The following is a 27675-nucleotide window of genomic DNA, read 5'->3' as shown; positions in this document are numbered from 1 at the left end:
TACCAAATTTCATAAAAATCCGTTCAATAGATTTTGAGAAAATTGATAACATACAGACAGACAGAAAAGGGGATTTTGTTTTATAATATGTAAAGAAGTTAAGATATAGAAAGCTTTAACATATTTTCCCCACACAACCCCAGAATTTTTACCAAAGTCTGGGTGCAGGGTGTGGACTCACATCACGCCGCACTCGGGTGAAATCACGCATCCAACGACCATCAAATAGGAAGTCACAAACGTGCAATGAATTCCAAATGATTTCATAGAATACGTTTAATGCCAACGATAAACGACAAACTGCCAGTTATTAGCTAGTGGGAATTTAATTTAACTATGGTAAACAAAAACAGGTAGATCAAGAACAATTCAGTTTCGAGAAACCCAGAATCATGTTTAGTAAGGTGGCATTTTGTCGCTTACTTAAATAGTTTTGTCGCAATAAATTATTTATTTAATAGGCCGCTAATTTATTTATTGTCTTAGTAATTGTTTATGCAGGCTGTGTGTATTAAAACACGATCTAAATCTATATCTTAGGATCTCCTGAATCCAATTATAATCGATAAGACGATTGGAAATTATCCGTAATGCTAAATGCCTATAATTCCAGATCGATTGTAGCATCCAGTTATATCACAGACGCAAAAGTTTACCTTTTCCTTATCGATACTTTGAAGGAAGATTATTCATGAAACCATGAAGAACAACTTTATAACGTAGGCACTAAGTAACCAAAACATAAATATTCATGTATATACATACATCGCAAAGAAGAAAAATGAGCAAACGCAACCGAAAATGTACACAGCTTAAAGCCTTTTACGGAATGGTAAATGCCGTCCATTCATAAAATAAGGAAAAATATTTTCAAGTAAAACCGGTAAATCATTTGCCAACAGTATTGTCATCAGCGCATTTACATTCGCACGCAACACATTCCCGGCGCAATTACAATGTGATTAGTCCACGTAAACTGAAACGCACTTTAATAATCAACTGCGGTTGTATTAAAGTATCTATAAGACGAGCACTAAGCGTCTCTGGGCGGTCCGTGCCCGAGCTTTATAAAGTAACGTTACAAGATAAATGAAAGGTGGTTTCGAGAAAAAATAATTACCCAATTCGTCTGCCCGGACGGTTATCAGGCGCCTGTTTAAACGAAATTTTAATAAAGCGCGTAAGGGCTCGATTACGTCGCTCATATTTCAAGATGGCCGCAAAATCGCGATCGGTACCGAAAAATCTGCCCGCTGTTTCCCGCAAAATATGTGTTCATCAATGTTTAATGGTTGTTCTGATATTTAAATATGGTTATATCTTTATTGGATTTTGCTCTGGCTTCCGCAGTCTTGATTGTATGAGAAGTTGAAACCGTTAATCAGTTTTTATATCATATAACTTGAGATTAGTTGTCGTATATTTAATAGTTGTACGTATATATACATACGGTCATGTGTGTATCTGATATAACATCGTATCTCACGAACTTTTAGACTTCATTTTGTAAGCACATCACGTATGGAATTTCCCAAAATTTCTTATGATTTATGTTTGTTACCCGCATGCTAGAAAGATGAAACTTATGAGTAAAAAAGATTCCACGAATCGCATTTAAAACATAAAATAATTAAGTTTTTTTTTTATTGCAAACGCATTCATAAAACAAATCTGTGTTATAAAGTAGAATTACTCGATCTAAGTTTGAAAACACCTAAACAAATAGAAAAATAAAATAATGAAATTATTTTTAAACCACCACAATTTCCAATCTACCTGCGCAACCACCGCCTTATCTCTAGGATTTCCGTTCGACCGAACTTAATAGTGTTAGTTAACACCACGTTCTTTTTTAAGTCTCTACAAGGCGCCTCCGGAGTGCTTAATTGTTTTAACTTAGAATCTATGTGTGCCAGCCTGTGGTTAAAAAAAAAAGAAAAGAAAACATTTCTATAGACGTTACATTACGCGTTGTTTGATATTTCTGTATAGGTGGAAATACTATGAATGCAATGTATGAGTTAAACAAAGTAAATCCGCTGGTGGTGCGGTGTGGTGAGAGGGAATGCGGTCCGTGAGAAAAAATACTCTCGCTTCCGATCCGCTCGACTAGATAGCGCAGGTGGTGAATGAGCCTCATGCCGACCATTTCTAATCGGGAATATTTTGTTTTCTATCCTCTATTGTGTTATGTACTCTTAAATTTAAAGGATCGACTACTTACGATAGCATAAATATTTTTAAAAGGCAACTGTATTCCTGTAATTGTTATTAATATTAGTTATAATTACACAAAATATTTACTTTTTGAAATAAAATGTAATAGTACCCAAAACAAAATATTGATGACTACATAAAAGTGGTTTCAAAACAAAAGACAAACGCGTTTAACATGTATTACAATACACTTTGGATAGCGAAAGTAAAACAAAAACATTAATCCAACAAGTAATTAAGTCCGAACCAATTAAACTCAAAAGCTTTATTGCTCGCGTCGAATGAGAGTTTTAATATGCATTCAGAATGCACTCGCTTGTCGACCAACACAATTTTATATTGATAGTATTCTCCAATCGGTTACAACTTATCGATTTTTATTGTTCCTTCTAAGTCTAATATGCAGTTATTTATAATAGGGTTTACAATTACTTATTTTCTTATTTTTACAGTCATATACTAGTAAAATATATGTAATTGAATACCCTATACATTCAATAATTACATTTTAGACTTAAAACAGACATTAAAAACTATAAGCTAAACTTATAAGGCTAGTCTGGGCCTGTGGATCATTTCACTCCGAGATGTTTGTGAAATACTTACGCTTACGAAACGTCATTACAAAATCAAGAGAATTACCACATTTGGTTACAAATAGGTCCCTATACCCTTCCATTCAATAGCTAATTTAAATCGCCTTTTACAATCATGCCTACATACAAAATCAGCCAAATATAAATCTTCAATTGTTTTCTATTCTATATTTAAAATACCAATGACTCATAAATAAAATCGAATCACTTATCTAAAGTATGGTATCAATGTAGCGACTAAACGCCAGCCCTTCTTATAAACTAACGTTCCAACTACTTCTAACATACTTAGTCCGCGTAAGGCGACTAAACGAATACTTATTTTAATTAGCTGCCTTAAAGCCATCATAAACTCTGCATTAATATGATAAGTAGTATTTAATATGGGAAACATAAAATTATATAAATGCAACATCGGATCGAAATCGGAGCGAAGATACGCACTTGAGAACATATTAAAAGCTTTAAATACGATTCTACATTACGCAAAGTACGTGTGGGCAATTGTAATAAGTAAATAGATTACTAATGTGTGGAATTTTATCCTATAAATGTGGAAGTTTGCGGAGATGGTTATTACTCGTTAGATATAAGCTAATGGGTGTATTTGGCATATTGATACACTGGATTTTAAATTAATGAGGTTATTTTTATCAAAACCTCTTACACTCGTAGAGTGAGAGCATGAAGGTATAACGTATATTATTATTTTATTTTTATATAACTTAGATACTCTTTACAGATGGAAAGTAAAAGAAACACGTCGAGCATAACGGATCGCAGCGGTACCCAATCACTACACATCAACATTTTCCAAAATTTACACCTAAAACCCACTCTTCGCAGGACATATCATCGTAAAAACTTAAAAATAAGGTTTCAAACCATTTTACTTCTTTAAATACGATACTAATATGTATCGACACGACATTATATCCCAGTAACGCTATCAAGTTTTTAACTCCTTAGCAACAGGCAAGAAACCAAAAATAGGAAGCGAGTTTCCACACATACCCATTTGGCTGCGGTAGTAAAAAGTAAAAAGTATTATGGTAACAAATCATCGGGTACGGTTTTAAGGTTTAAAATTACAACATCGGTTGCACACGTGTCGAAAAGGTTCTTTTGCGAAATTTTATTGCTTCCTCACATTTCGCATTAAATTGTTCACGGTTCAATGTATTGTGCGAACTGCAAATTGCCTTTTTATTTATTATTACACGTAATAATAGGTGTGTTCGTATGGATAATTATCTATCCGAATAAAGATGTCTAAGCAAACAGGCATTGTGAGTGGAGTTTATTGCGCGAGCATTGTATGAAGTTACACACAAACCTGTTCCTATAGAGTACAATTCTTTAACATCTTCAGTAAATGCTGTGTTCGTTTATTGTTGGCACTTACTAATAGTTCTTTAAGTTTTGTATCAACATACATCATCATGATACGACGAATTTAGTAATTTAAGCTAATAATGGAATAAAAATGTCCACTTTTTAGTCTCGAGTCAATAACATGAACTTCTACAAACAAAACACTTGCAGTTATTTTACTCATATTCTCCAACTTAACTTACTTTTCTTCTCCAGGTTGAGCCGACTGGCTCGGCTTCTTTGGGCGCCGCGTCCCGGGCGTTATTTGTGGAGAAGGTGCGGGCTTCCAACGCGGCGTGCCAGGCCGGGGACTTCGCCACTGCTGTCGCACTATACACAGACGCCCTAACGTTGGACCCGGCCAATCACATCCTTTACAGTAATAGGTAAGTTTAATTATTTGAGTCAAAACACCACACGATCTACATAAATATTATTTAATTCTATTAAGTGCAATTCGAGTGGTTTGTAAATAAGAACCATAATTCTCGAGCTATCTCTTCCATCTAGCTCCTTTAATGACTATAATATGCTAAATAGCCACAACATGACTTTAATATCATTGTCTATTAGTGTCAAAACCATTGCTCAAGACACTTTAGAATAAATCATCACATATTAGCTTCAAAATTAAATCTATATTTAAATTTACCCGCAGTGAGGACAAAATAGTCTTTATTAAATTTAATAAACATTTATCATGTCCACATTAATTTATTACATTCAAAGCGTACGGTATAACATAATTGCGAGTTTAATCGTAGCCTACACTCACACTGGATGTAATGATGGTATGATTTCGGACAGGTCGGCGGCCAGGCTCAAGCAGGGCCAGTTCGCAGCCGCCCTGCAGGATGCGACGCGGGCGCGGGAACTGTGCCCCAACTGGCCGAAGGCTTATTACAGGCAAGGTAGGCACGCATTAATCTTTATGTATTAGTAAAATGGAGAATATAAGTAAATTTGTTGGTAATTAGGATAAGTTTCATATGTAAAGTAAAAATACTTATTTCTGCTTCTAGTAGTGACATATTTATATATGTGATAAAAATGACATATAAATATGAGTATATACAAATTATAATCATTTAGATATTTTTCATAGTAAAAGAGACAGCCAAAAGGTAACTGTAGTTTTTCGTAAATGATAAATATCTATTTATTATTTTAAGTTAGTTAAAATCGAGAAAAATTCGCGTATTAATCATATACAAACATAAATATATCCTAATCAGTATATTGCCTTTATGAATCTATTTTTTTGTAAAGTAATTAAATATCGCTGTGTGTACAAAAGTAAGTGAACAAGTTAAAAAAATCAAATCGCTTTTAAACTCTTGTCTCCTTATCAACAATTGTTTCGTCACTGAAATGAAATTCAGAGGGTATACTTATTCTGAATAAAAAAAAAATAGTATTTTGATTGAAGTTAATATTATGCAACAGCGTTTTAAAGTTTTGAATTTGTAAAGCTACATTTGTGGCTGACGATACTTAAAATTATGGGTAAAGTCTAGTTAGGTACATATTCTAGAGGTATGATAATAGAATGCCATATCTGTCTGTAGTTTATTTGCAGTAATTTTTAAACTATTATACATATGACTAGATAAAGGAAAGATTCACATAAATAATCGATTTACTAAAAACTTTAAGGTACGACTAAAACAGAGAGAACTGGCATTCCGTCAACATTCTAGTTCAAGTTAATTGCTCTTGCGCATATTTACATTACAATATATTCCGTGCAAGTTCATGTTGAAGTTTTTGTTGTTGCGTGATGTTAAAGCAGTTGTGTTTTATTACACGGACCGCAGACTTTCGCTTGTAATCACTTGCATAGTAATACATAATCAACCGATAACTACGCATGTGCGTGTCTATTAAGGCTAGCTTGAAATATAATAAAAATCTTCTATGTACTTACCAGAATAATTTTACTTCTTTATTTTAAAATTAAGTGTACATTCCTACGTTATGTTAATATCTTAGTAGCGCAGAGAGAAAGGAGCCTTCTATGGAACTGGAAGTCGTCGATTAAATTTGGTGCCAAAGCACATACTTTTGCTTGACCTTTACGCATTTTACAATTGTTCTATAAATAAATGATCTAAATAGTTTATCGCTTTGATACAAAGCCTGTAACTGCATGGATATATAAAAATTTTATTGTCATTCGAAAACAGACATTTTTGTTACCCGTATCTAAATAAAACTAGTTTTCGGATTTTATCGCGGATTTATATTATAATTTTGTATAATAATAAAATGTTAGTAGATATTGTAACTTTGACGTTTTGGAGGACCAACATCTCAGACCGCCATGTGACCATGAAGGCTGTAAACTCTGCGAAACGTCAGAAGAAAATTAAAATATAAAAATCCGCGTTAAAATCCGAAAGCTAGTTTAATTTCAATGTCTAACATTCGTATAAACATAAGATCATGTGTTAAAGGCATTTGTATATTTTTTTCCTTTTTTAAAATTATATCTACGTTGGCTACCCATCTGTAATATCATACGCAGAACAAGGTGTTGATGTGAAGTAACATAGAAATGCGAAGATGCGTTCATCCGTTGTAGGTTAAATTTTACGCTGCATTGGCCGTTCGCTCGGATAACTTGAAATCAATCATTTGGAATTAATGTTTTTCATTGATTCCACTATTATATTTTCAAAAAACACATAACAATAGAAATATACATAATTGATAGTCTTTTATCTATTATAGATGCTTTTGCTCGCAATACCGCTCCCGTGAAAATGTTTTTCCGGATTAAAAGTCCCGCTATTTTATATTTTCTTTGAATAAAATTAAACCTATATTTTAAGTAAGACCTCTAACAATACATCGGTGAAAATGGTATTCAATTCCATGCAGAAGTTTTTCGTGATGCTTATACAAGCGTAGAGACAAAAAATCTAAAAACTGTTATTTTGGGTTCCGTGACTCTAAACCCCATATATCGGTATTTTTTCAGTATTTATGACTGACATTGACCTGTTATAATTTTATTATATATAAAGATAAGTTTAATTGTGTAACGTTCAATTTGTAATCATTTGACATATCACGTAATATTTGTTTACCCATTGTGGTCTTACGGTAATAGTAATAAGGTTGAAGATATCTTGGAATTTTGAGCTAACATGTTTTGTTTCTCTAGGTGTCGCTCTGCAATGCCTCGGTCGGCACGGCGAGGCCCTCGCAGCCTTCAGCTCAGGTCTGGGCGTGGAGCCGTCTTCGCGGCAGCTGCTGGCAGCGCTGGTGGAGGCATCACTCAAATCTCCACTCAGAACTACCCTCGAACCCACCTTCAGACAACTGGAGGCTATGAAACTGGACCAGTCGCCATTTGTTTTGATATCGGTAAGTTCATTACTTCTGGTTAGTTTAGAAATCTTTGGATAATTCTAGCTAATTATGATAATAATTGCATGACATAAATATAATACGTGTTAGTAAAACTACAAACCTTCTCTAAGCCACTTGGAGATTGGTTTGTCCACTTTAATTTTTCTCTGAAAGACCTCCTGCTGCGAAAATACTGTTGATCCCTAAGACCTCAATCAGACTATTATATGACAGACAGCATGCTATTAATAGTAGCACAAAAAACGAGCAAAGCATGAATAAACATACATCGCCTTGTGATGCTTTTGATTTCTACAGTATCCTTTACAATGTTTTGACTTACAATGTAATGACGATTTAAAAAGTTATTTTCTAAATAGGTTAAGATAAATGTAATTTTATTTCTTAAATATTTATTAAAAAAAAACAAACTATACGTTAAAGTCCCTATAATAGAATAAGAATTTTAAACTTATATTTTAGTAGATTGTTGAAACAATACCAACTCTACGTAACAAAACAACAATGCGTTCAAATGTATTTGCTATAAAGCAAATTTAACATTCGTTGTGTCACCGAAAATGGCGAAGTAAATAGGCACTAAAGTAACGTAAAATGTAGCGTGGATCGCGCTCCGACGTCCGGCGTTCGAATTTAAACTGTCAACAACGTCCTTTATAAATGCCATCCGATGCAAGTTCGAACCAAAAAATAATGTCAACCATTAACGTATCGCCGGAAATATGCGTACAAGATTTGTATATGCTGACAAAAATAAGGGTGCCCGACAACGCGATTTACATAAACATATTTAAACTCCTAAGGATATACTTTGTTACCATCTCATTTAAAAATGAAATTACAACAATATTACGTTGGAAATTCTGATATTCTCAATTTACATGTACTTAAATATAACAAGATGTGAACACAGATCGTTTCGGTAAATGCTTGCTTAAAACAACAACCTCGTGTTTTGAAGCAATTTGTACATAGGTACACGTGAACTGAGAAGAATAAAAAAATATTTTTACAAATTGTACACATACCTATGTCATTAAAGTTGTCATGCATAAAATCTTTAATTGCACACCAATCACTATTTAAAGACATTGAGAAATCACAAGCACTTTCTTACTTAATATCTACTCACAAACAAACGAACAGCGAAACAATACAAAATCCTCTTATCCCTTCCTGTTATACGTTAAACCCCGCAGCAAGAGCCGGAGCGAACCATTTGCATACATTCCATGGCGGGCTGACGACATCTGAACATTTTTCGGCGCATTTACCGCCAGACAATGGAACTGAGTGATCAAAGGCCCATAAATACACAACCGACCCCTCGAATTTACATACAATCTCGCGACAGTTGATCGGCAGCCCGACGTGGTCTCGACATGGCGTCTACTACAAAATGGCTACCGGCCTTTTAGATATCGATGTTACAAATTGATAATTTAATGGTGCCATTAAAAATATTTTTGGGGGCCATTTAAATGTGATTGGGCCTTTAACCGTGCTGCGGTCTCGTAGTGAGATCGTAAGTTTAATACTTCCCCTGGTGTCAATTAGTGACGGAAAAAGGACGGCTTTGCTTCGTAGAATTCGTTTAGTTTGGCATCAGTTTATTCTTCACTGGCATTAATCAACATTACGTCAGAGGTTTAAAATATACAAAAATTTCGAGTGACTCCGCTCGAAAATCACATAAACTGAGTAAACGTGATACCTTATATATATTCCTTATTTTTCAACTGCTATCACAAAGGCTCCTTCGCAAGTATCACTAGGAACTGCCGGCATAAATGTAACATGGTTAAGCAAGTGTTATTTTACCGTATATTTTAATTTTGAATTTTAGGTACGAACGACTTTCGAAAACTCTTGGTTTTATTGGAATTTTAGTTACTTAATCGTAATTCAAGATCGCAAAGCCTCAAATAAAAAAATCAAATATGTATATAAATTAATAAGATTTTATGTTTCTGTTTCGTTAATTTTGAAAGCCAACTGTAATACAAATAGTGGGGATATATGGCGTACAAACGTGCCCTTTAGCAGGCTCAGCTAATGAGTTCAAGACAATGTGTTTATGTAGATAGTTATCGGGTGAGTGCTGAGTGCCTCGGGATATTTCCCAATTAAGCAATTGTAAGCACTCAAGTACGAGTATTACATATTCAATCTCACAATGTACGCTGTATCACCACATCTCACTCATTGTCGGGTAAATGACATTATATAAAACATAATCACGGTTAATGAAATAACTGTGACGACAACCGCAAGTCATTCCGTAAGGCGACACAAAAGAATCCGAAGAAATAATAAGAAACGCACCATGGGTGTTCCCGAAATAATTAGGTATTATAGCTTTATACCGAGATAAGTTCAAAACGTTGTGGTAAATGTTCCACTGATGCCGGCGTAATGGCAACCCTAATGAGATCGTAACGTTTCGACGCGCTTTTTGCGCCCGCCCATGATACTCAAATTCGCATTTCTGTACATTAGTTTATGATTGTATCCCAAATTTAAAATGAACGACATCAGTCGCGACATCGAAACTGCCTATAAACTGGATTATACGAGAAATTAACTTAAAAAAGTTCAATCGTGCCGACAGCCGGAAACGTCATTTTGCGGGGTTCGGTGAAGCTCTTATGGGGAAGTCGCGAAATCAGGATTAAAATGTTATACAAACATTAACTTACGTCAGTATTTTGTTTCTGTTTTTTTTTTTTAACGGGAAAGGAAGAAATAATCTAATATAATGCTAATTCATATTCTATATTCGAAAAAAACATTATAATGTAGGCATATATTTTTATAAATTTAATAATATCTATTCATCCTAATCATACTTTACAAAACCTCATTTAAAAAAAATATATGTTACGTTTTATTTATAAATAATTTATGTAAATGAATAATTTTGACACTTATACTGTTCTAAAATATTATCCATAAACTTAGTTTGTACAAGTAAAGTTCCGCGTACAGTAAATAGTTTCAACAGCGTATATTTATTTCAAGAAATCGCAGCTAGAGTTAAGTAAAATCTATGCAGTAATAAGTAAAGGGAGTGTGAAATTCAAACGATACAAATAAATTTAGTAGGAAGTGGTGAGGGGACAAACAGTGTTTGACATTTTAACAGCTTGTACAGCCTTCTATTTATTGCGAAAGCTAAAGCAATATTGATACAAAGATTAAATTTATTATAAACATAATTTAAGTAAACGAATCACAATATTAGTCTGGGTATTACTCACTCAAAAAAGAAAAAAAGATATAAACAATAAAATATGTACTTTGCGTGTATTATAACAATATAAGAAACTAATTAGCATTTGTGCCATAACCCAAACTGACACATATCAAATTATAACTTTTAAAAATAAATAATTTGTGTCTATCATATTCAAAATAATGTAGCGTTCATTATTTTATTAATTAAGACTCCATATTTAGTAATTTACATTGGCATTTCATCCTCACTTCACAAACACTATATAGATATATTTACATGTCCATTGTTTACAGGTGGTAGGTCAAGAGCTGTTAGCAGCAGGTCAGTACCAGGCCGCGGTGACGGTTTTAGAAGCAGCACTTAGGATCGGATCCTGCTCTCTTAAACTACGGTAAGCACTGTAAATCTTCACTTAAGATCAACATTCACTTTAAATTATTTGCATGTATATTTTATATGTATATGCATATGTATGTATGTGTATGTATGCATAAGAACAAGTTAAGAGAATTTGAGATTGAAGTTATCACACCATGGAACAAAATAAGCTCATTTATATATTATAATGTATTTTATTAATAAAATCGATTACATTAAAAAATACTGCAATAATTTGATACTGCTAGACATACATCAGGCACAGCTTAGGACAATCCATTCCGGTCGCGGAAAACGCTCCATTAGCTATATAATACATGTCAGACATAAGCCAAGCATTCAAGGGATGCGGGGGCAGTAATGTGGGCGCGAAGACTAATGTAGGTAGATGCGTTAAACTTTAGCGCTTACCGTATTAGCGCCCGCCCCCGCCCTGCCCCGCTCTCCCCGCACGCCTGATATGGCACTGTTGCATTACATAAATTACTATGCGTAGCTGAGCGCGCCATTCGTCTTAGTTTCTCGAAATTTATCCCGGTTTAGATTCCGTTCCAGCTCGATTCCCGGGCTTAGAATAAAAAAGTTTCGTATCACGTTCAAGTTAATTAGAGTAAACGTGAGGAAGTTATATTTGAGATATTTTACTCTTTTTATGGTTATATAGCTTTGACATTACCTGTTTGTAAAATAGCCTTTTAAATATTTTTTCCTTATATTTTTTATTAATTATGGATAGAGTATCGTTTCTCACCACAATATCAAACTTATTAAACGCATTATACAAGTTTCGAGGAATCCATCAATTTTTAAACGCAATCAGCATGCCCAGCAGGACAATCGCGAGACTTAACCCTTTTTAACCCCCGTTAATAAGTCATACGTCTTTCAACCTCACCAACAAATATATTTGCAAAAAATATATATTATCAGAACGATCGCGATCCCTTAGCAACAATTTCACGCCATTAACACCACTCGAACTCTGAGGAGGTTAATAAGAAGAAGACAAATGAGCGAGCCGGGATGATACCCCGCGTCGGCCGCACCGGGTTCATTACTACCACTAACATTATTATTTTTAATCACAACCAGTATGTACTCGTTGACAGTGCTAGGACGCATCGGGAGGGAGGCTACGATGGTATGAGACCCCCGTTCGGCTATTATCGTTTTTTGTTTTATGTCAGCGGTGATTATAGTGAATAGAATAGCGAAAATTTTATTGTTTATAACAGTGTATGTGAAAACCTATATGTCTTTTAATATCATATGTTCTATTACTAAATATGCAATTAAAGTCCAAAAGACTATCCAATATCCACGCCAGAATGTACAGATATTATTTTATTCTTTAACTTTTTTACTTATTTATTTTAGTCAAACAATTGTTGCTACATTATTTATAATTATCCAGATCATCGATTTAACAACTTCCCGTTCCCAAAAAAATATGACCCCCTAAATCCGGCACTGAATACCTCCTTGTGACAGTTGGATAATTTATACATACTTAAAGGGAACGGTTATCTTTTGCGGAATTTCGACATTTTGATTTATAATATTGGCTGGCAGGAAATAAAGACGTAGTAAATTTAAAGCTGCCTCGTTTTAATAACTGAGGTTGTAGTGGAATAATGAATAGGGCTCTGCTCTTTGTAGAACGACATGTTGATTGTTTGATCTAAGACCCTTTGCTATTAATTTTTGATTAATTTTCCAATAGTTATATGACGATATTGGCTACGTACAAGTACAAACGTCTGCAATAATTATAGATGGATCTTAAAAATATGTGTTAATTTATTATACAGTGAAGATAAGGCTTAAACTACAAATGACTGAAATAGTACATATATTTTGTTAAATAATTAAGCTCTATTGTTTATATTCCTAACGACATTTTAATCAGCAATATTAAGTCTTCATCAAAGTCATGTCACCAATACTTATTTTTGTCTATTTTACAGTAAATTTTGTATAATCTATACTCATAATAAATCTGTAGAGAGGTCAATTCTGTACATGAAATATATTTCCAAAATAACTATCAGGGGGTGATTGCGGATCGATACTGATGCCAAAAATGCAATTAGTAAATTTTTTGTCTGTCTGTCTGTCTGTATAACCGTTATAGAAACAAAAACTACTCGACGGATTTTAACGAAACTTGGTACAATTATTTTTCATACTCCTGAGCTGGTTATAGTATACTTTTCATCACGCTACAATTAATAGGAGCAGAGCAGTGAAGGGAAATGTTGGGAAAACGGGAGAAGTTACTTAATTTTTTAAGCTTCCGTCGCGTGTGCAACCCTAATGGTTAAAGCTACACAAAAATCATGTATGAGGGAAATGTTCTCCTTAAAATTATATAAAAAATATCCCACGACAGCATATGTCTATCTTTTATGGTTGACTCACATTAACACGTGTAACTCCCGATAGCTTAGCAGTTCGAAGCTTTCTCATTATATTTGTCTACTCTTGCGTTTATAACACTCTTAGTCATCCCTAATTAAAAAAGTAAACATTATTAAATATTGCATAAAAAAGAATCATAGAAATCGGTATAGAAACACCAAAGTTATACATGAAATACGCTAATAATAAGCCATCACGCGTGAATACTGAATCATGCTATATGCTTCCGTTGATTTCACCAGGATCCCATCATCAGACCCTGACCGGACAATCGGACCACCTGCATACCACCATACATTAAAGGAACATCCCGACAAATTGAGCACCTCCTCCATTTTTTAAGTCCGAAATCCATGCGGGCGAAGCTACGGGCGGAAGCTAGTTGTAAAATATAAGTAGATATTGTAACTTTGACTTTTCGGACGACCAACACCTCAGCCACCCCCGTGACTATGAAGGTTGCAAAGTCTTCAAAAATTCGGAAGAAAATAATACTATAAAAAACCTTGACATAATCCAGAAAAGAGTTTTATTTCAATGTCATTCGCGTAGACAAAAAAATCATTATTCCATAGTATCAATATAAAAGAGTTAAGCATATACTTAGGTTCATACATAATATTTATTAAAACGCATTCCTGTCAAGTGTAACCAAAAAATCTTATTTAACATGCGCATGAGCATGCAAAAGCCCAATTCCATAAACCAATCAACCCCATATACCGACGGTCAGATATTACGTCACGTAATGAATATCGATAAAGTACATGAAACCAAAAACCCATCAGGCTCACCCACCTATCAACAAGGACGAGCCTCACACTTTATGGTGCTATTAAAACAACCGTTAATGATTTGAGTACTCGCGGAGAATTTTATACAACTCGATTTGTAAATTAGAAATGTATGTACAATTTATATTTTGTACAACTGAAAATTGCTTTGTAAATTAGCTTGTCGCACTCTTAGTAAAATAATGACCCATTCCAAAATTGTTAATTTGTGGGACTCGTCAAAAAACTAATTTCTGTTTGCAACCTTTTCTTAAGTTGCTATAAAATTGAACTTATTAAAGATAAGTAAAAAATGAAACCTACAGCATGAAAAAAAAAGAAAAAAAAGTAGTTCGAAACTTTAACCCCTACAAACCTACAAAATATACAAACTTTTCGTATTTATAACATTATTATAGATTTGGGAACTTGACTTTTGTATTTCGTCACTCTATATTATATTCGAAGTTAGCGTTTACTTAGACATAGTGAGACAGGCGCTAAGTAAATTAATAACATTGACATTCATCAACTAAAAAATATTTTAGTAAAATCTTAAACGTTCGTTTTCTTGTACGATAATTTCACGCCTTTTCTTCTAATAATGCCTTTATAACACTTTATTTATTAAGAAAAATGATGAAGACTTCTTACTTTCGCATTTATTTAAAATTTGTTTTATTTAATTGCATTCAGTCAATGAAAAACGCCACCTTCCGTCACTGTCAAATCCTAATTTTTTCTTTAAATGCCAGCAATACGCGATTTTTCCTTATTAGTACATAATCATATTTTTTTTATCTTCGCATGGCAGTCTCTAAAAATATACATATAATGTCGACTAAAGAGACACCGAAACGCGTCCTTCGCCGTGCGCTAGATAATACGACCCGTCCCGTCATCGGGTGACGATTCACTCGCTCATTTACGTGTATTTTGGTATAAAAAATATTTCACATAATCGACATTCGATTTGAAATGGCGAACATGATGTAACGATAGGCTTTGTCGTGTTCACATTTTCTAATATACTTGTTAAGGATCTAGTTTTCTTCCTTATGATAATGACACTTTACGTTACACTAATAATTTAGTTATTTCTGGAGAACACGGTTAATTACCACTTATACAATCTTCTAGGAAGTTATAATATTTAATGTGTACAGACCTTGCACAAACTGGTTCACTCATCTAGTCCAGGATATAAAACAGATGATCTATTTTTATCACACTATTTATTTAATGAATTTAGCTTATGTGACATTTACAAAACTGATTATATCTCTTAATTAATTTAAGAACGTTAATAATTAGCCCGTTTATTTATTCTTTGCTATAAAATTTACTGAATTTTTCAACAAACTATAAAAGGGTATTTACCTAAATTTTTACGTATTATATTAGACAAATAACTACTTTCAATTACCGTACATTTTCATAAGGAACACTATATTGATCCAAAACAAAGAATGACAAATATTAATTCTGAATCTCGACAGCTAAGTTTTGGGAGCGCAAACTGGTTCTCCCACATTTTTCGCTTCCACCACACGGAATAATCTTCATACATTTACGCGTATCGATTACTTCTGTCTTTATCAGTCACATCATATTTTACACTAAAACAATTTACAATGAAAAATACAGCACTTACACTTCATCCTTACAAAATTGAACAGATACACTTCCTATTGGAATATAAAATAAAACACGCATCGATTTAACTTTACTGTTAATTATTACACGAAGAAGCTATTCACATTCCGTTCTAATGATCACTTAAATCAAAACTGATTAAACATACCATATAAAACTAGAACCTAATGCGTCAGACGAATCGAAACCCGTCCGCCCGACGTTGATTGAATCTATACATTTGGGAGACGTTAAGTAACCTTTTTGATCCCGAAATTGTCGCGTTAGCTGCCTCTGGAATAAACCGCATGGCGTTGTAACACACACCTCGAATCGATCTTATCATTCAGTTGATGGATCGAAGCGGCATCGATACGGCCCTATTCTGTAACGCTTCGGTATAAATAGGGAATGTTATATGCGATCCTTATCGATAAGATCTTCGTTGACAGATGATGAGATTAAAATTGTATACGAGTTTGGAGTTAAATTGAGGATGGGACACTTTATTTTTGTTGGCCGGTATATTGTGTATACCTTTGATATAAGTTTAACATGTTCAAAGAAGTTTAACTTGATGGTATTTATATTGGTATCTTGGTATCTTGAAAGGTTACAGAAAATTTTCGAGTGTTTATAACAAAATACATACCATAGTTTGACGAAAAAAGTTATAATCCTAATATGCCAGTTTTATTCGACCTAGATATCGTAAAAAATGCGAATGTTTTCACAATACCAACTTTATTGTGAAATTGCGTGTATCTATATTTTATGCACGTAATAGTAATACAATTAGAAAAAAAATTGACACACAGATTTTTTACTATAAGGCTTAAAACAGCTCAATATAATCAAGAACAGTTTTATTGATCGTCATCATTTGAAGTCATCTATCTAGAAAATCATGATAAATTTGTCGAGACGGGATGAAAAATATATGATAAACCGTCGTAAACCAGCCAGAATACGACGTCCAAAGACGGACGCGGGCAGAGGCGTAAAAGTGTGATGTCAAATTAAAGCGCGTCATGTGATTCATTACTATGGGCACAAATTAAAATATTTATCTCGGATTATTTTAATCGGTTTCACACGAGCTATTTAAGATCACGCATGCGCAAACCGGACGGACGCCCGGCGCTGGACCGATGTTAGTCTTGCCCCTAATTATAATTTAACGTCGTCTTTAGTTAAAGTACTGAATAACTAAGATAACTTCATGCTTTCGACGTTGGTATTTTAACAAATAAAAATTATTTTTAATCTTTATTACATACCGATTTCCATATTGGTGCGTGTTGATTTTTTCTGCTCATTTGTGTGGCGCGGGAATGCGCTACTGTTTGTTTCGTGATTTTAATATTTTGTACCGAACTGGTTTTTACAGTTTATTTTAAATTAGCCGAATTATCTGCTTGGATATTGTGCATTATAATTTTCCAAAAATAACTCCGTTACAGAAGCATTATCGTTAAACATGAAATTATTTTTACGACAAATCATTTTTATTTTTACTTATTTGATATCCAGGCACTAAACACGCCATTACATAATAGTATAAATACAAAAACAAAATAACTGTGTCCATAAATAATAAATATAAGAACATAACTGACCTACATTATCCTGCAATCTACAATTAATGATAAATTATTGTCGCCTCTGCAGATTAATAAGAAACATTACGCACAGCGGTCTCATATCCTGCTTCTACGCGAGCATATTTTACACAGTCTCTTAAGTATCAAGAACGATAACATTTATCACAAATAAATGCAGTAAAGACTGCCGTTTATGAAGAAAAATTACTCGAATAATATTTAAAATGGACTTGATACTTGTTAACAGAACTTGTGCGTATGATGTACCTAGTCGACAATAATTAAGATTTATATTTATTTAAATTCGCGTGTATGTATAATAAAGTAGCTTTTGTCCGCGGCTCCGCCCGCGTGGCCTAGTTCTTCCGGGATTTAAGTCCCGCTCTATATTTTCCCAGGATAGCCTATCGCACTCGGGAGTAATGTAGCTTCCTATCATTGAAAGAATTTTCAAAATTGGTTAATTTGTTCCAAAGATTAGCCGCTACTTAGTCTTACAAACTTTTTCTCTTTATAATATTAGTATAGATTATGATTTCTTTATTTTTACTATTATTTATGTATTTTTAAATTTGAATACGCTAATGTTACTTCTTTTCTTTTGATTTGAATTATTCGTTACTCAACCCGCGTATCATACCAACATGATAATCTATATACTACTATATAAAGCTGAAGAGTTTGTTTGTTTGTTTGTTTGTTTGAACGCGCTAATCTCAGGAACTACCGGTCCAAACCGAAAAAATCTTTTTGCGTTGGATAGCCCTTTGTTCGTGGAGTGCTATAGGCTATATATAATCACGCTATACCCAATAGGAGCGGAGCAGTAATGGCTAATCTCAGGAAATACCGGTCCAAACTGAAAAATTCTTTTTGCGTTGGATAGCCCTTTGTTCGTGGAGTGCCAGAGGCTATATATCATCACGCTATACCCAATAGGAGCGGAGCAGTAATGGCTAATCTCAGGAACTACCGGTCCAAACTGAAAAATTCTTTTTGCGTTGGATAGCCCTTTGTTCGTGGAGTGCTATAGGCTATATATCATCACGCTATATTCAATAGGAGCGGAGCAGTAATGGCTAATCTCAGGAACTACCGATTCGAACTGAAAAATTCTTTTTGGGTTGAATAGTCCTTTGTTTGTGGAGTGCTCAAAGTCATATATCATCACGCTATGACCAATAGGAGCGGAGCAGTAATGGCTAATCTCAGGAACTACCGGTTTCAACTGAAAAATTCGTTTTGTGTTGGATAGCCCTTTATTTGTGGACCGCTATAAGCTATGTATCATCACGCTATGGCCAATAGGAGCGGAGCAGTAATGGCTAATCTCAGGAACTACCGGTTTGAACTGAAAAAATCTTTTTGTGTTGGATAGCCCTTTATTCCTGGAGTGCTATAGGCTATACATCATCACGCTATGACCAATAGGAGCGGAGCAGTAATGAAACATGTTGCAAAAACGGGAAAAATTATAAGTTTTGAGAGCTTCCATTGCCTGCGCTGCTTAAACAGTTAAAGTTATGCAACAATGATGTATGACGGGATTGTTCCACTTTAAAAGTTCTAAAAAATATATTATAAAACAAAGTCCCCCGCTGCATCTGTCTGTCTGAACGTGTTAAACTCAAAAACTACCCAACGTATTAAGATGAAATTTGGTATGGAGACAGTTTGAGACCCTGGGAAGAACATAGGCTCCCGGGAAACTACTACTTTTATAACGGAAAACTTTAGCCTGAAAAACTTTATAACGCGGGCGGAGCCGCGGGCAAAAGCTAGTCAATAAATAAAACCCTCAGTCCTAACGAACAGGAAACTTGTGCCTTGCAATAAAATGTCCAGTATTTATGACTAGTAATAATATTTTATCAGTAAATATCAGTAGTTTTTACATTAAACTCAACATTACATGACCATTAATTATAAACTTGTTCTTAAATAACTTAACGTAGTATTAAATACTGTCTCCCCTAAGGAACGATGCACTATAAAATGTACTATGTAGCATAGTGCATAAGTGATTTAAAACAAGTTGTTTCTGTTATAAATAAGTATTTCTCAATATAAATGTTCGAAGCGAAATAGTTTTTTTTCTGTCTTATATGTTGTTTTCTTTGCCTTAATAAATCTATTCTATGTATTATTTATTTTTATTTATTTATTTATTACACTTTATATTCAAAGAGTATTAAGGGGGACTTAATGCCGAAGGCATTCTCTACCAGACAACCTTTAGGTGGTGCAGAGACTAAAGAGGTAGGTGTGCACAACGAGAGAAGGTAGTGGAGAGAACATTAACAAACAAGACTGAAATCAATGAAAAATATAAAAGATACGTCATATAAATATACCCACATACATACATACGTACATACATACATACAAACGAACAAACATACATAAATAATATATATATATCTACATATATATCATATTGTCATAACTGAAACTAATGACGAGATTCTGCCAACCCATCCAAGAGTAGTTTCCGAATATATTATTAGAAGAAACACTATTAGAGATTTCCATTATTTTAATACCTCACATAGTGTTTTTTTTCTTTCTTAAAATTTACTGGAATAACCATAGTTATTAATTTCAATTTACTAACACTCATTGTAAGTGGACATTATGTTTTTATGAACGCGTAATTTCTCTAACCCCCAATAATTAGAGTCACCGCTATGTAGAGCGGTGATGAGAACTCTGCAAAGTAAATTGACATAAATCCCGTTACAGAATTATACTGTTTAAATATACATACTTTATAGGCGCATAATGTGACATGAATCAAGAAGAATCACCTTTATAAAATCGTTCGTTTTTATCTATTATACTTACATATTATACCTAATTCTAATGCCTCATTTACACTATTGGCGAATAATGCGCCAAATAACTTGAGGAATAAATTTGACTACATTATAAGTATTAAATACACCCGAATAAGCTGTTTATACACACGTATGTATTCTTGACTATTCGTCTGGACTAAGCAAGAATCTAAATCAGAAGTTAGATTTATGTATATTTTTTTTATTAGCAAAAATGCATTAAAACGTTTTGGTTATTTCCTTTAGTGGGTCAGTCTTCAGCGCTCTGTCATCAGCTCACTGGGCGCTAAGCCAGCTCGATGCCGCGATCAACTACATGCAGCAAGACCTGGCTGTGGCCAAGTCGCTTGGCGATACGGCTGGCGAGTGTCGAGCCCATGGGAACCTCGGTGCCGCTTACTTCAGCCAAGGGTCTTACAAAGACGCCCTGACCGCTCATCGATATCAGCTCGTGTTGGCTATGAAATGCAAGGTATGTAGGCTTATTATGAGAAAAGGCTCGTTATGTGGTCTGGTTACATTTTTATATGAATTTAATGAATATGGATAAACATTACTCTGGTTTCGATCAATTGCACTGTCTGACAGATACGAATGGGATTTTGTGATGTAATTCCAGAATACCATCCGTGAAATAAATTCAGTAGATATTGATTTTCCATTCCATACTTTAATCGCAACGAATAAATCGCGTATATTTGTAGCGCTGTCACATTGCAGTTTGAGTCGGATTCGTAAATAAAGCACATTTTTAGTCAGCCGTTGAACTTGGATACTGACGGATATCTTTTCGTCTCATCGTGGGCGACGCCGCGGGCAAAAACTAGTTATTTATATTTATTACTTGCGTGACAAAAACAGGCGAGGGAAACATTTATTCGTTTACCGTGACAAACGCTGGATTTATACTCAATTGTTGCGTCTCATATTGTGTTTACGTCTCGTTCCGTATATGTTAATTTTTTGCATTTCTAGCTTGCGAAATGTCCGCGTAACGAATCATTGAAAATAAATATTGGGCTCCAGATTGCTTCTGCGCGGGAACAAATACAACGTGCACTACACAATGGCATATTTACATAATGAATAGAAGTAAACATTTTGATTTCTCCTTTTACAAATGAAATAATAAATGTTGCCGAGTTCACAGATGCTATAAAAGCTGGCGCTTTTACTCTGGTAATTTATTTTATTGTTACAATAGCAAGTCTATTCACTAATGAAAGTGGGTCAATGAATCAGTTTGAGTTTAAATAATCTTTATAATATATATGTACTTCATACACATAGGCAACAACATTTGCTGGTGGTAGAATAAATTTTATATCCGCCCGGATAGCGACCACCGTACTCAAGGTGTTAAAACCCGCCATAGTGGCCCACGTAAGTGTGTCGCGTTCCGGGATCATCCTGTGAATATATGATTCCATCAGGCCGGCATAATCGTGTCGACTGCCGAGAGATAATCATCTCTCGTCAGTCGACATTCTATTAGACCCTTACTTACCATCTACACTTACCATCAGGCGCAGTAGCACTTTGTCGTGCACATAATAAAGTTTAATAGAATTTGTAGTACACAAGAGGAGACATCCTCTAGGTGATTCGAAAACGCATGCACGATTACATTCGCAGAAGTGATACTTAGGAAAGACATTGTTTGAACATTCGTAGAAAGGCGATAATCTAGCAGGTTCGTAACCTGTCGAATCGAGGCAGCGACAAATTACGTAGAAGGTACTAATAATGACAGCACCCACTATACAATCTACAAGATACATTTCTAGAAAACATTTGATGTGTACTTAATCATTAGATTATTTATGTCCTCTTTGTGGAGCTCATGAACATACTCTTCATCATAATCCCAAAGTCCTTAACATATTGTTTATTAGACATACAATAAATGAGAGAGGCCATACTGTGTACATTTACAACTTTATGATTAAAATTCCAAGCAATAAGTGAAATATGATTTTTTTCTGTTATGTATCGTATAATCTAATTTTAAAATCAAAATTACAGGATGAATTACAATACTTTGTGATAGAAAAAAAAGCAAAGCATTTTAGGTGTTGTCAAAAAAGAGTTTGGTTTTAAATCTCACATTTTAATATTGATTGATTTAATTTTTTTTATTGTCGAATTTCGGCCAATCTCAACGGAGATCGGCCAAGTACGCAGGAGATATTATAGTGCACAAGTGTGTGCGCAATACACAGGTTCACTCTCTATTCACTCTCATAGGCCGGTGAGACGGCAATCCGACATGACCTGGGAGAGATCAGGCGCAAGACCACGAGCAAGGCTTTACGTGCTTTCCGAGGTACGAGGGTATGACATCGGCAACTTCCTGACTCCGAGCTGCAACTGAGTAATGTTTTAAGATCGAAAAACCATACTCAATTATTTTGGCTCCACCCAGTGTTCGAACCCAGGACCTCACCGCGGTAGTCGTACTCGTGCCGTGTACAATTACAACTACGTCACTAAGGCAGTCACTTCTATATATAGGAGTTGTAAAGGTATTTCATACTTTGCGTCGTGATACGAGACATTGCTACGTATATTTACGACACTAACTCTAATATGCTATTTAGATTATATCACTTAACGGACATAAGCACTAGCCAGAATGTCAAACGTCGCAGGTGCAAATATCTTTCACAGTATGCATTCCTATAATTTAAAAACCATTACTTTAATAATCAATTATATTAAATATTAAAAAGAAATGTTTATACTAAAAAGTACTCTTAAATGCAAAGTCATTGATAATTTTACTCATGAATTAAATTCCACAAATAGTTGTGGAATTTAATTCATGAGTAGTAAATAGTAGTTCGGATTTTTGCAAAGCGAGATGCGAGGGCTATATAGATAGCCCTCGCATCTGGCTTTGCAAAAATCCGAACCAGAACAGTATAATAAAATTACATGTGATAAAAAAACTTCTATAAATATAGTACAATTATCGTTTGAACACTAACTTATACATCACAAGTTAAACACCGAACCAATAAAAGATACATTGAGAATAAATTACAAAAAACAGAAATAGCGTCAATTGAAGACGGCCAACAGTTTATATAATCGGCACCAACAGAATTCACTTTCATTTTAATCCTAGAATACTTCGTGTCACGAAACCGGTATCCGTATTACACTTTAAAGAAACCCAGCGAATAGTAAAGTTGCCTTTTTATTGGGCCCTTTGATGGCGGCCGCCAACCCGCACACGTCGCTCTGCTAATTTGCAGTAAATACGTTGACTTAGCAATGTTCCTTATGTAAAAACTAACGCCTATATACGGCAACACTTAATTTTTGTATCTTTATAGTTTAGTTCATAAGAGTGAAAGTTATATCGGGGTTAGATTATTAAAGATCTAGGGTTATGGGTGCATGGAGCTCGCAGGGTGAAGTTGTTGCCATACTTGACAAGAATTGTATACTTATAAGCATTATAGAAATGAACGTTTCTATCAAAAACAAAGCCAGAAAAGACAGTGAAATTTTTTAAATTTAATCGAAGAAAATCTAAAATCCTGGGTTTAACGTAACCCATACCTATTCACAATTAATTTCGCCATATTAGGTAATACGTATGTAGGAAAACCCAATAATTATTAAGTCATATCTATTTGAAAATCATATACGTATGCCATATCTAAACGTCCGTTTATTAAACTACAGCTCTCAATTCCATTTATGTAAAAAAAATAACCACCATAAAACAAACATAATTAAATTAAAATCATATCTAAACTACACGCGGCATTTCAATTTCTCAAACGTTGGAATAAAGAGTGAAGAAAGAACATATTCAATGGTCATCCATAATGCTATTAGTTTACTTACCCTGTAAGATTATCTTTAAAGGATGAAAACATACGCCGATTAATGTTAGCGAGGACTTGTCGGTTATTTTATTAATAAGTTTTTATCTTTACAAAACTATGTACACGGACTAGCAATTAATATGAGTAATTAAATTGTACACACTTAAAAAGCACTTTGCTTTATTTCTGATTGCTTTGCTATTATAAAAGTAAGACTATTATAAAATCGGGTTTTACGTCGGTCTGTTTCGATGGCGTAGTTGTATTACGGCTCGACTGCATGCTGAGGTCTCAGGTTCAATCACTGAGTTGGGCAAAGTGATATTGGGTTTTTCTACTCAATATCAACCCGAAGTCTAGAATACATGCCTGATATGGCAATATTTCGTCCATATCAAGAGACGGAATACGCACGGACAAAAGGGCGTGCACCAGTTGCACCTCTGCGTAACCTTTCGACGATAAAAGGCTTGTTTGTACGTGAGTTTTACGTTGATTTGAGATTATATCAGTTGGATCATATCCAAATATACTGACTATTAAGATGTTTCAAGGTCAGTGATAATAGCGTTATGCAGCAAGTGGAAATCTTTAGGGTAGGCTTATGTTCACTAGCAGACTTGATTTGGGTGATTATTGATTGATTTTTTAAACAAGCAGATTGTTTTTTTTTTCTATTTTGTACAGCGATTTGTATCATCGAGTTTTACCGTTCTTCTCTGTATATTTATATCGAGATTTTATAGCATAATAACTATGTAATCTTACAAAAATATGTCATGGATAGACGGCTGTGGGAAGTGAACTTAACCTCTAGATAATGTTTGCCAGCTAAACAAAGATTTAAATAAATCCAATATTCTCTACTAAACCCTCCCTATACACAATACATAAACAGAGTGGTTTGCTTCTCAAAGCGGTCTGTATGCCGTCCACTTGTGAAACAATCCCAAAGAACAAATAGTCGTAAAAAATTATTTACTTAGCGCGTTCCGCTCGGACGGTGCTCAACAAAAACTCGCCAGCGGATATAAAAATAACCGCGAAATGTTTGCAAGTTGCAACATTGGAATTTATTCGCAGGTAATCCGAGAATGGAGGAATAATTACATGACACAGTGAACACTGCGCTCGTCTCGGACGCGATTACAATCAAAAGAATTATCGTGCGAACCGCCGACGTGTTTTATAAAATTGCCAAGAATTTAATACAAGCCCTATAAGTTCGTAGGTTTAAAATTGCCTATATTGAAATAGTAACACGCGATCTTTTCTCGAAATGGTAACGGAGCGATTACGTCCAGTCTAAATATACGCTGTGGGAACTAACGGTAGTAAATACGTTTATATTACTGGCAACATTGCATTTGTTCATATACGTTGGTTGTGTATTTGTGCGTTTGAGAATTTTATGCACTTCCCATTACGACCTGTTCACATAAACGTCACAAAAGCAACGAATTCAAGACCTAAAACAAAAATGATAGATTGAGTACCAGCATTACTTAAGAATAATGTTTTGGTGAAAAGTAGCTAACCAACAACGCTCCCTCGCTAGATTTAATAAAGCGATACAAGCGATGCAGCGGATGCACCATTAGAAATTAGCCTTCCTTTTTCAAAACCAGTTTAAGGTATTCCGTAGCGTAAAGTTCCGGGAATGTAACTTTCGATTTCGCCAAGCAATACCTCGCTACAAATGTACATAAATTGTTAAATAATGACGACAGACGGAAAATAACAGTTAGTGATTATTTAAGATACGCCAACAGTTAACACAGTCATACAGCGCGGCGGAGTTCAATACGAAAACCTACCAACCGCGAATAATTTGACAGTAACATGTGAGCCAACCTAGCCGCGCTTCATTAGCGAATGCCTTGGATAACCCGTCGCCGGTCAGGTGCTATCTCGCTTAAAGGGTATGCATTTGAATTGCTCTGTCAATGATTAAACCTATTCGATTGCGATTTACTAGTAAAATACTCGGCGGGCATCGGTTAAACTCGAGATTGTTTGATACTTTGCAATTGATAATATGTAAATAATCAAGTTTAAGCCTCTTTAGTTGAGTATTGCGTTCAAATGGTTAAAAATTAAGGCCTACTTGGTTGAATTCGCTTTTTCTGTTGCTTCTCTAAGTAGACGTTTTATAAGGTTTCGACTTTACTGCTACTGTGGGATATAGTCTACTGATTCCATTATTACTTATATCTTCGTAATTAGACCAATGTTATCTATTGGTTATTCAATTTTTACCAAAGATCCACAGAGAATAATCACTCTTATATAAACGCTAAATAATAACTCGAACACACAAATACACACCTTATTAACAATACCAATTTGACAATTCGTATGTCATTTGATGTCAGCGGATACCAAAGCCGAATATCAAAATTTCAAATAACCGTTTATTACCGACTTAATAACTGCATCGATTTCGTCAAAGCGCCGACTGAAATAAAATTCGTTTCAATGTAAAATATCGGTCACTAATTACAGAGCACAAAGTAATTCAAACAGGTAGATTCTTCAACAACTTACGATTGGTTTGAGTACACAAACTTTCAAATTCATTTTGAAATACTATACAGGATTTAGTGTATTTTGGACATACATGGATCATACTTTACGAAATCGATACTTACTTATTTGATGTTTTTTTTGGGTTTTTATATTATGCTCTATGTAACATTTTCTTGTATTGTACATAATAAATAATCTTTATGTGCTTAATAAATTAAGTTGAAAATATTTTTTGCTTTTGATCTTGCAACTAGGTACTATACCAAATTCAGAACAATCTTTTGCTTGAGGATATAGTGGTTCTTTAATTTCGGAAATGGACTTTGACACTAGGCAAAATAATGGAAAAGGTATAGTATTCAAATTCATCCTCGACGATATTTTATTACCTTTCTTTTAAATAAATTTATGTTAGATTCTGATCAATTTTGAGATTATTAAGGCGTTAACACTGTCACGCGGTATGATGGCTTAAAAGATTTCAATTTCATTTAAATTAAATATACTCTGATCATATTTCCTAGATTTACTCACCTGCCTGTCGCACACATGGCTTGTCAAGTTCCGTTGTAGGTTTGTTGATTTAGGAATAAGAACTCAAAAGTACCTTACCACACATTCACAAGTCTATTAATCCTATAACAAAAACAAATATATATATTTAGAAAAGACAAAAATCAAAATAATATTGTTTACGTACGGTGGACGAGTATGAATCATCACACGACTCCCAGTACGGACTCGTTAAATAGTCGACACGAGAATGTTTATTATCCGCACGAATAATCAAAAGAAACAAAGCACACAAAAGAAAATATTATAAAGCTTGATAAACGTACGTCTCATTCGAGTA

At 34.3% G+C, this 27675-nt stretch overlaps 1 protein-coding gene across 1 annotated transcript in view; it reads left to right on the top strand.

The window, feature by feature from the left end:
* The window catches only part of LOC115441325 (tetratricopeptide repeat protein 28), an 84231-nt gene that overhangs the window by 34955 nt on the left and 21601 nt on the right, over positions 1–27675 (top strand). Inside the window, exons 3-7 of the mRNA XM_030166072.1 lie at positions 4404–4573; positions 4995–5098; positions 7357–7559; positions 11097–11194; positions 20698–20923. Of these exons, the coding sequence (XP_030021932.1) occupies positions 4404–4573; positions 4995–5098; positions 7357–7559; positions 11097–11194; positions 20698–20923 (801 nt within the window). The remainder of the gene's footprint in view (positions 1–4403; positions 4574–4994; positions 5099–7356; positions 7560–11096; positions 11195–20697; positions 20924–27675) is intronic.

The sequence above is a fragment of the Manduca sexta genome, chromosome 9 (genome assembly GCF_014839805.1).
Source record: "Manduca sexta isolate Smith_Timp_Sample1 chromosome 9, JHU_Msex_v1.0, whole genome shotgun sequence".
In the NCBI taxonomy this organism is placed as follows: domain Eukaryota; kingdom Metazoa; phylum Arthropoda; class Insecta; order Lepidoptera; family Sphingidae; genus Manduca; species Manduca sexta.
Note: the sequence above shows the minus strand (reverse complement) of the source record. Positions and strands in the feature narration are given on the sequence as shown.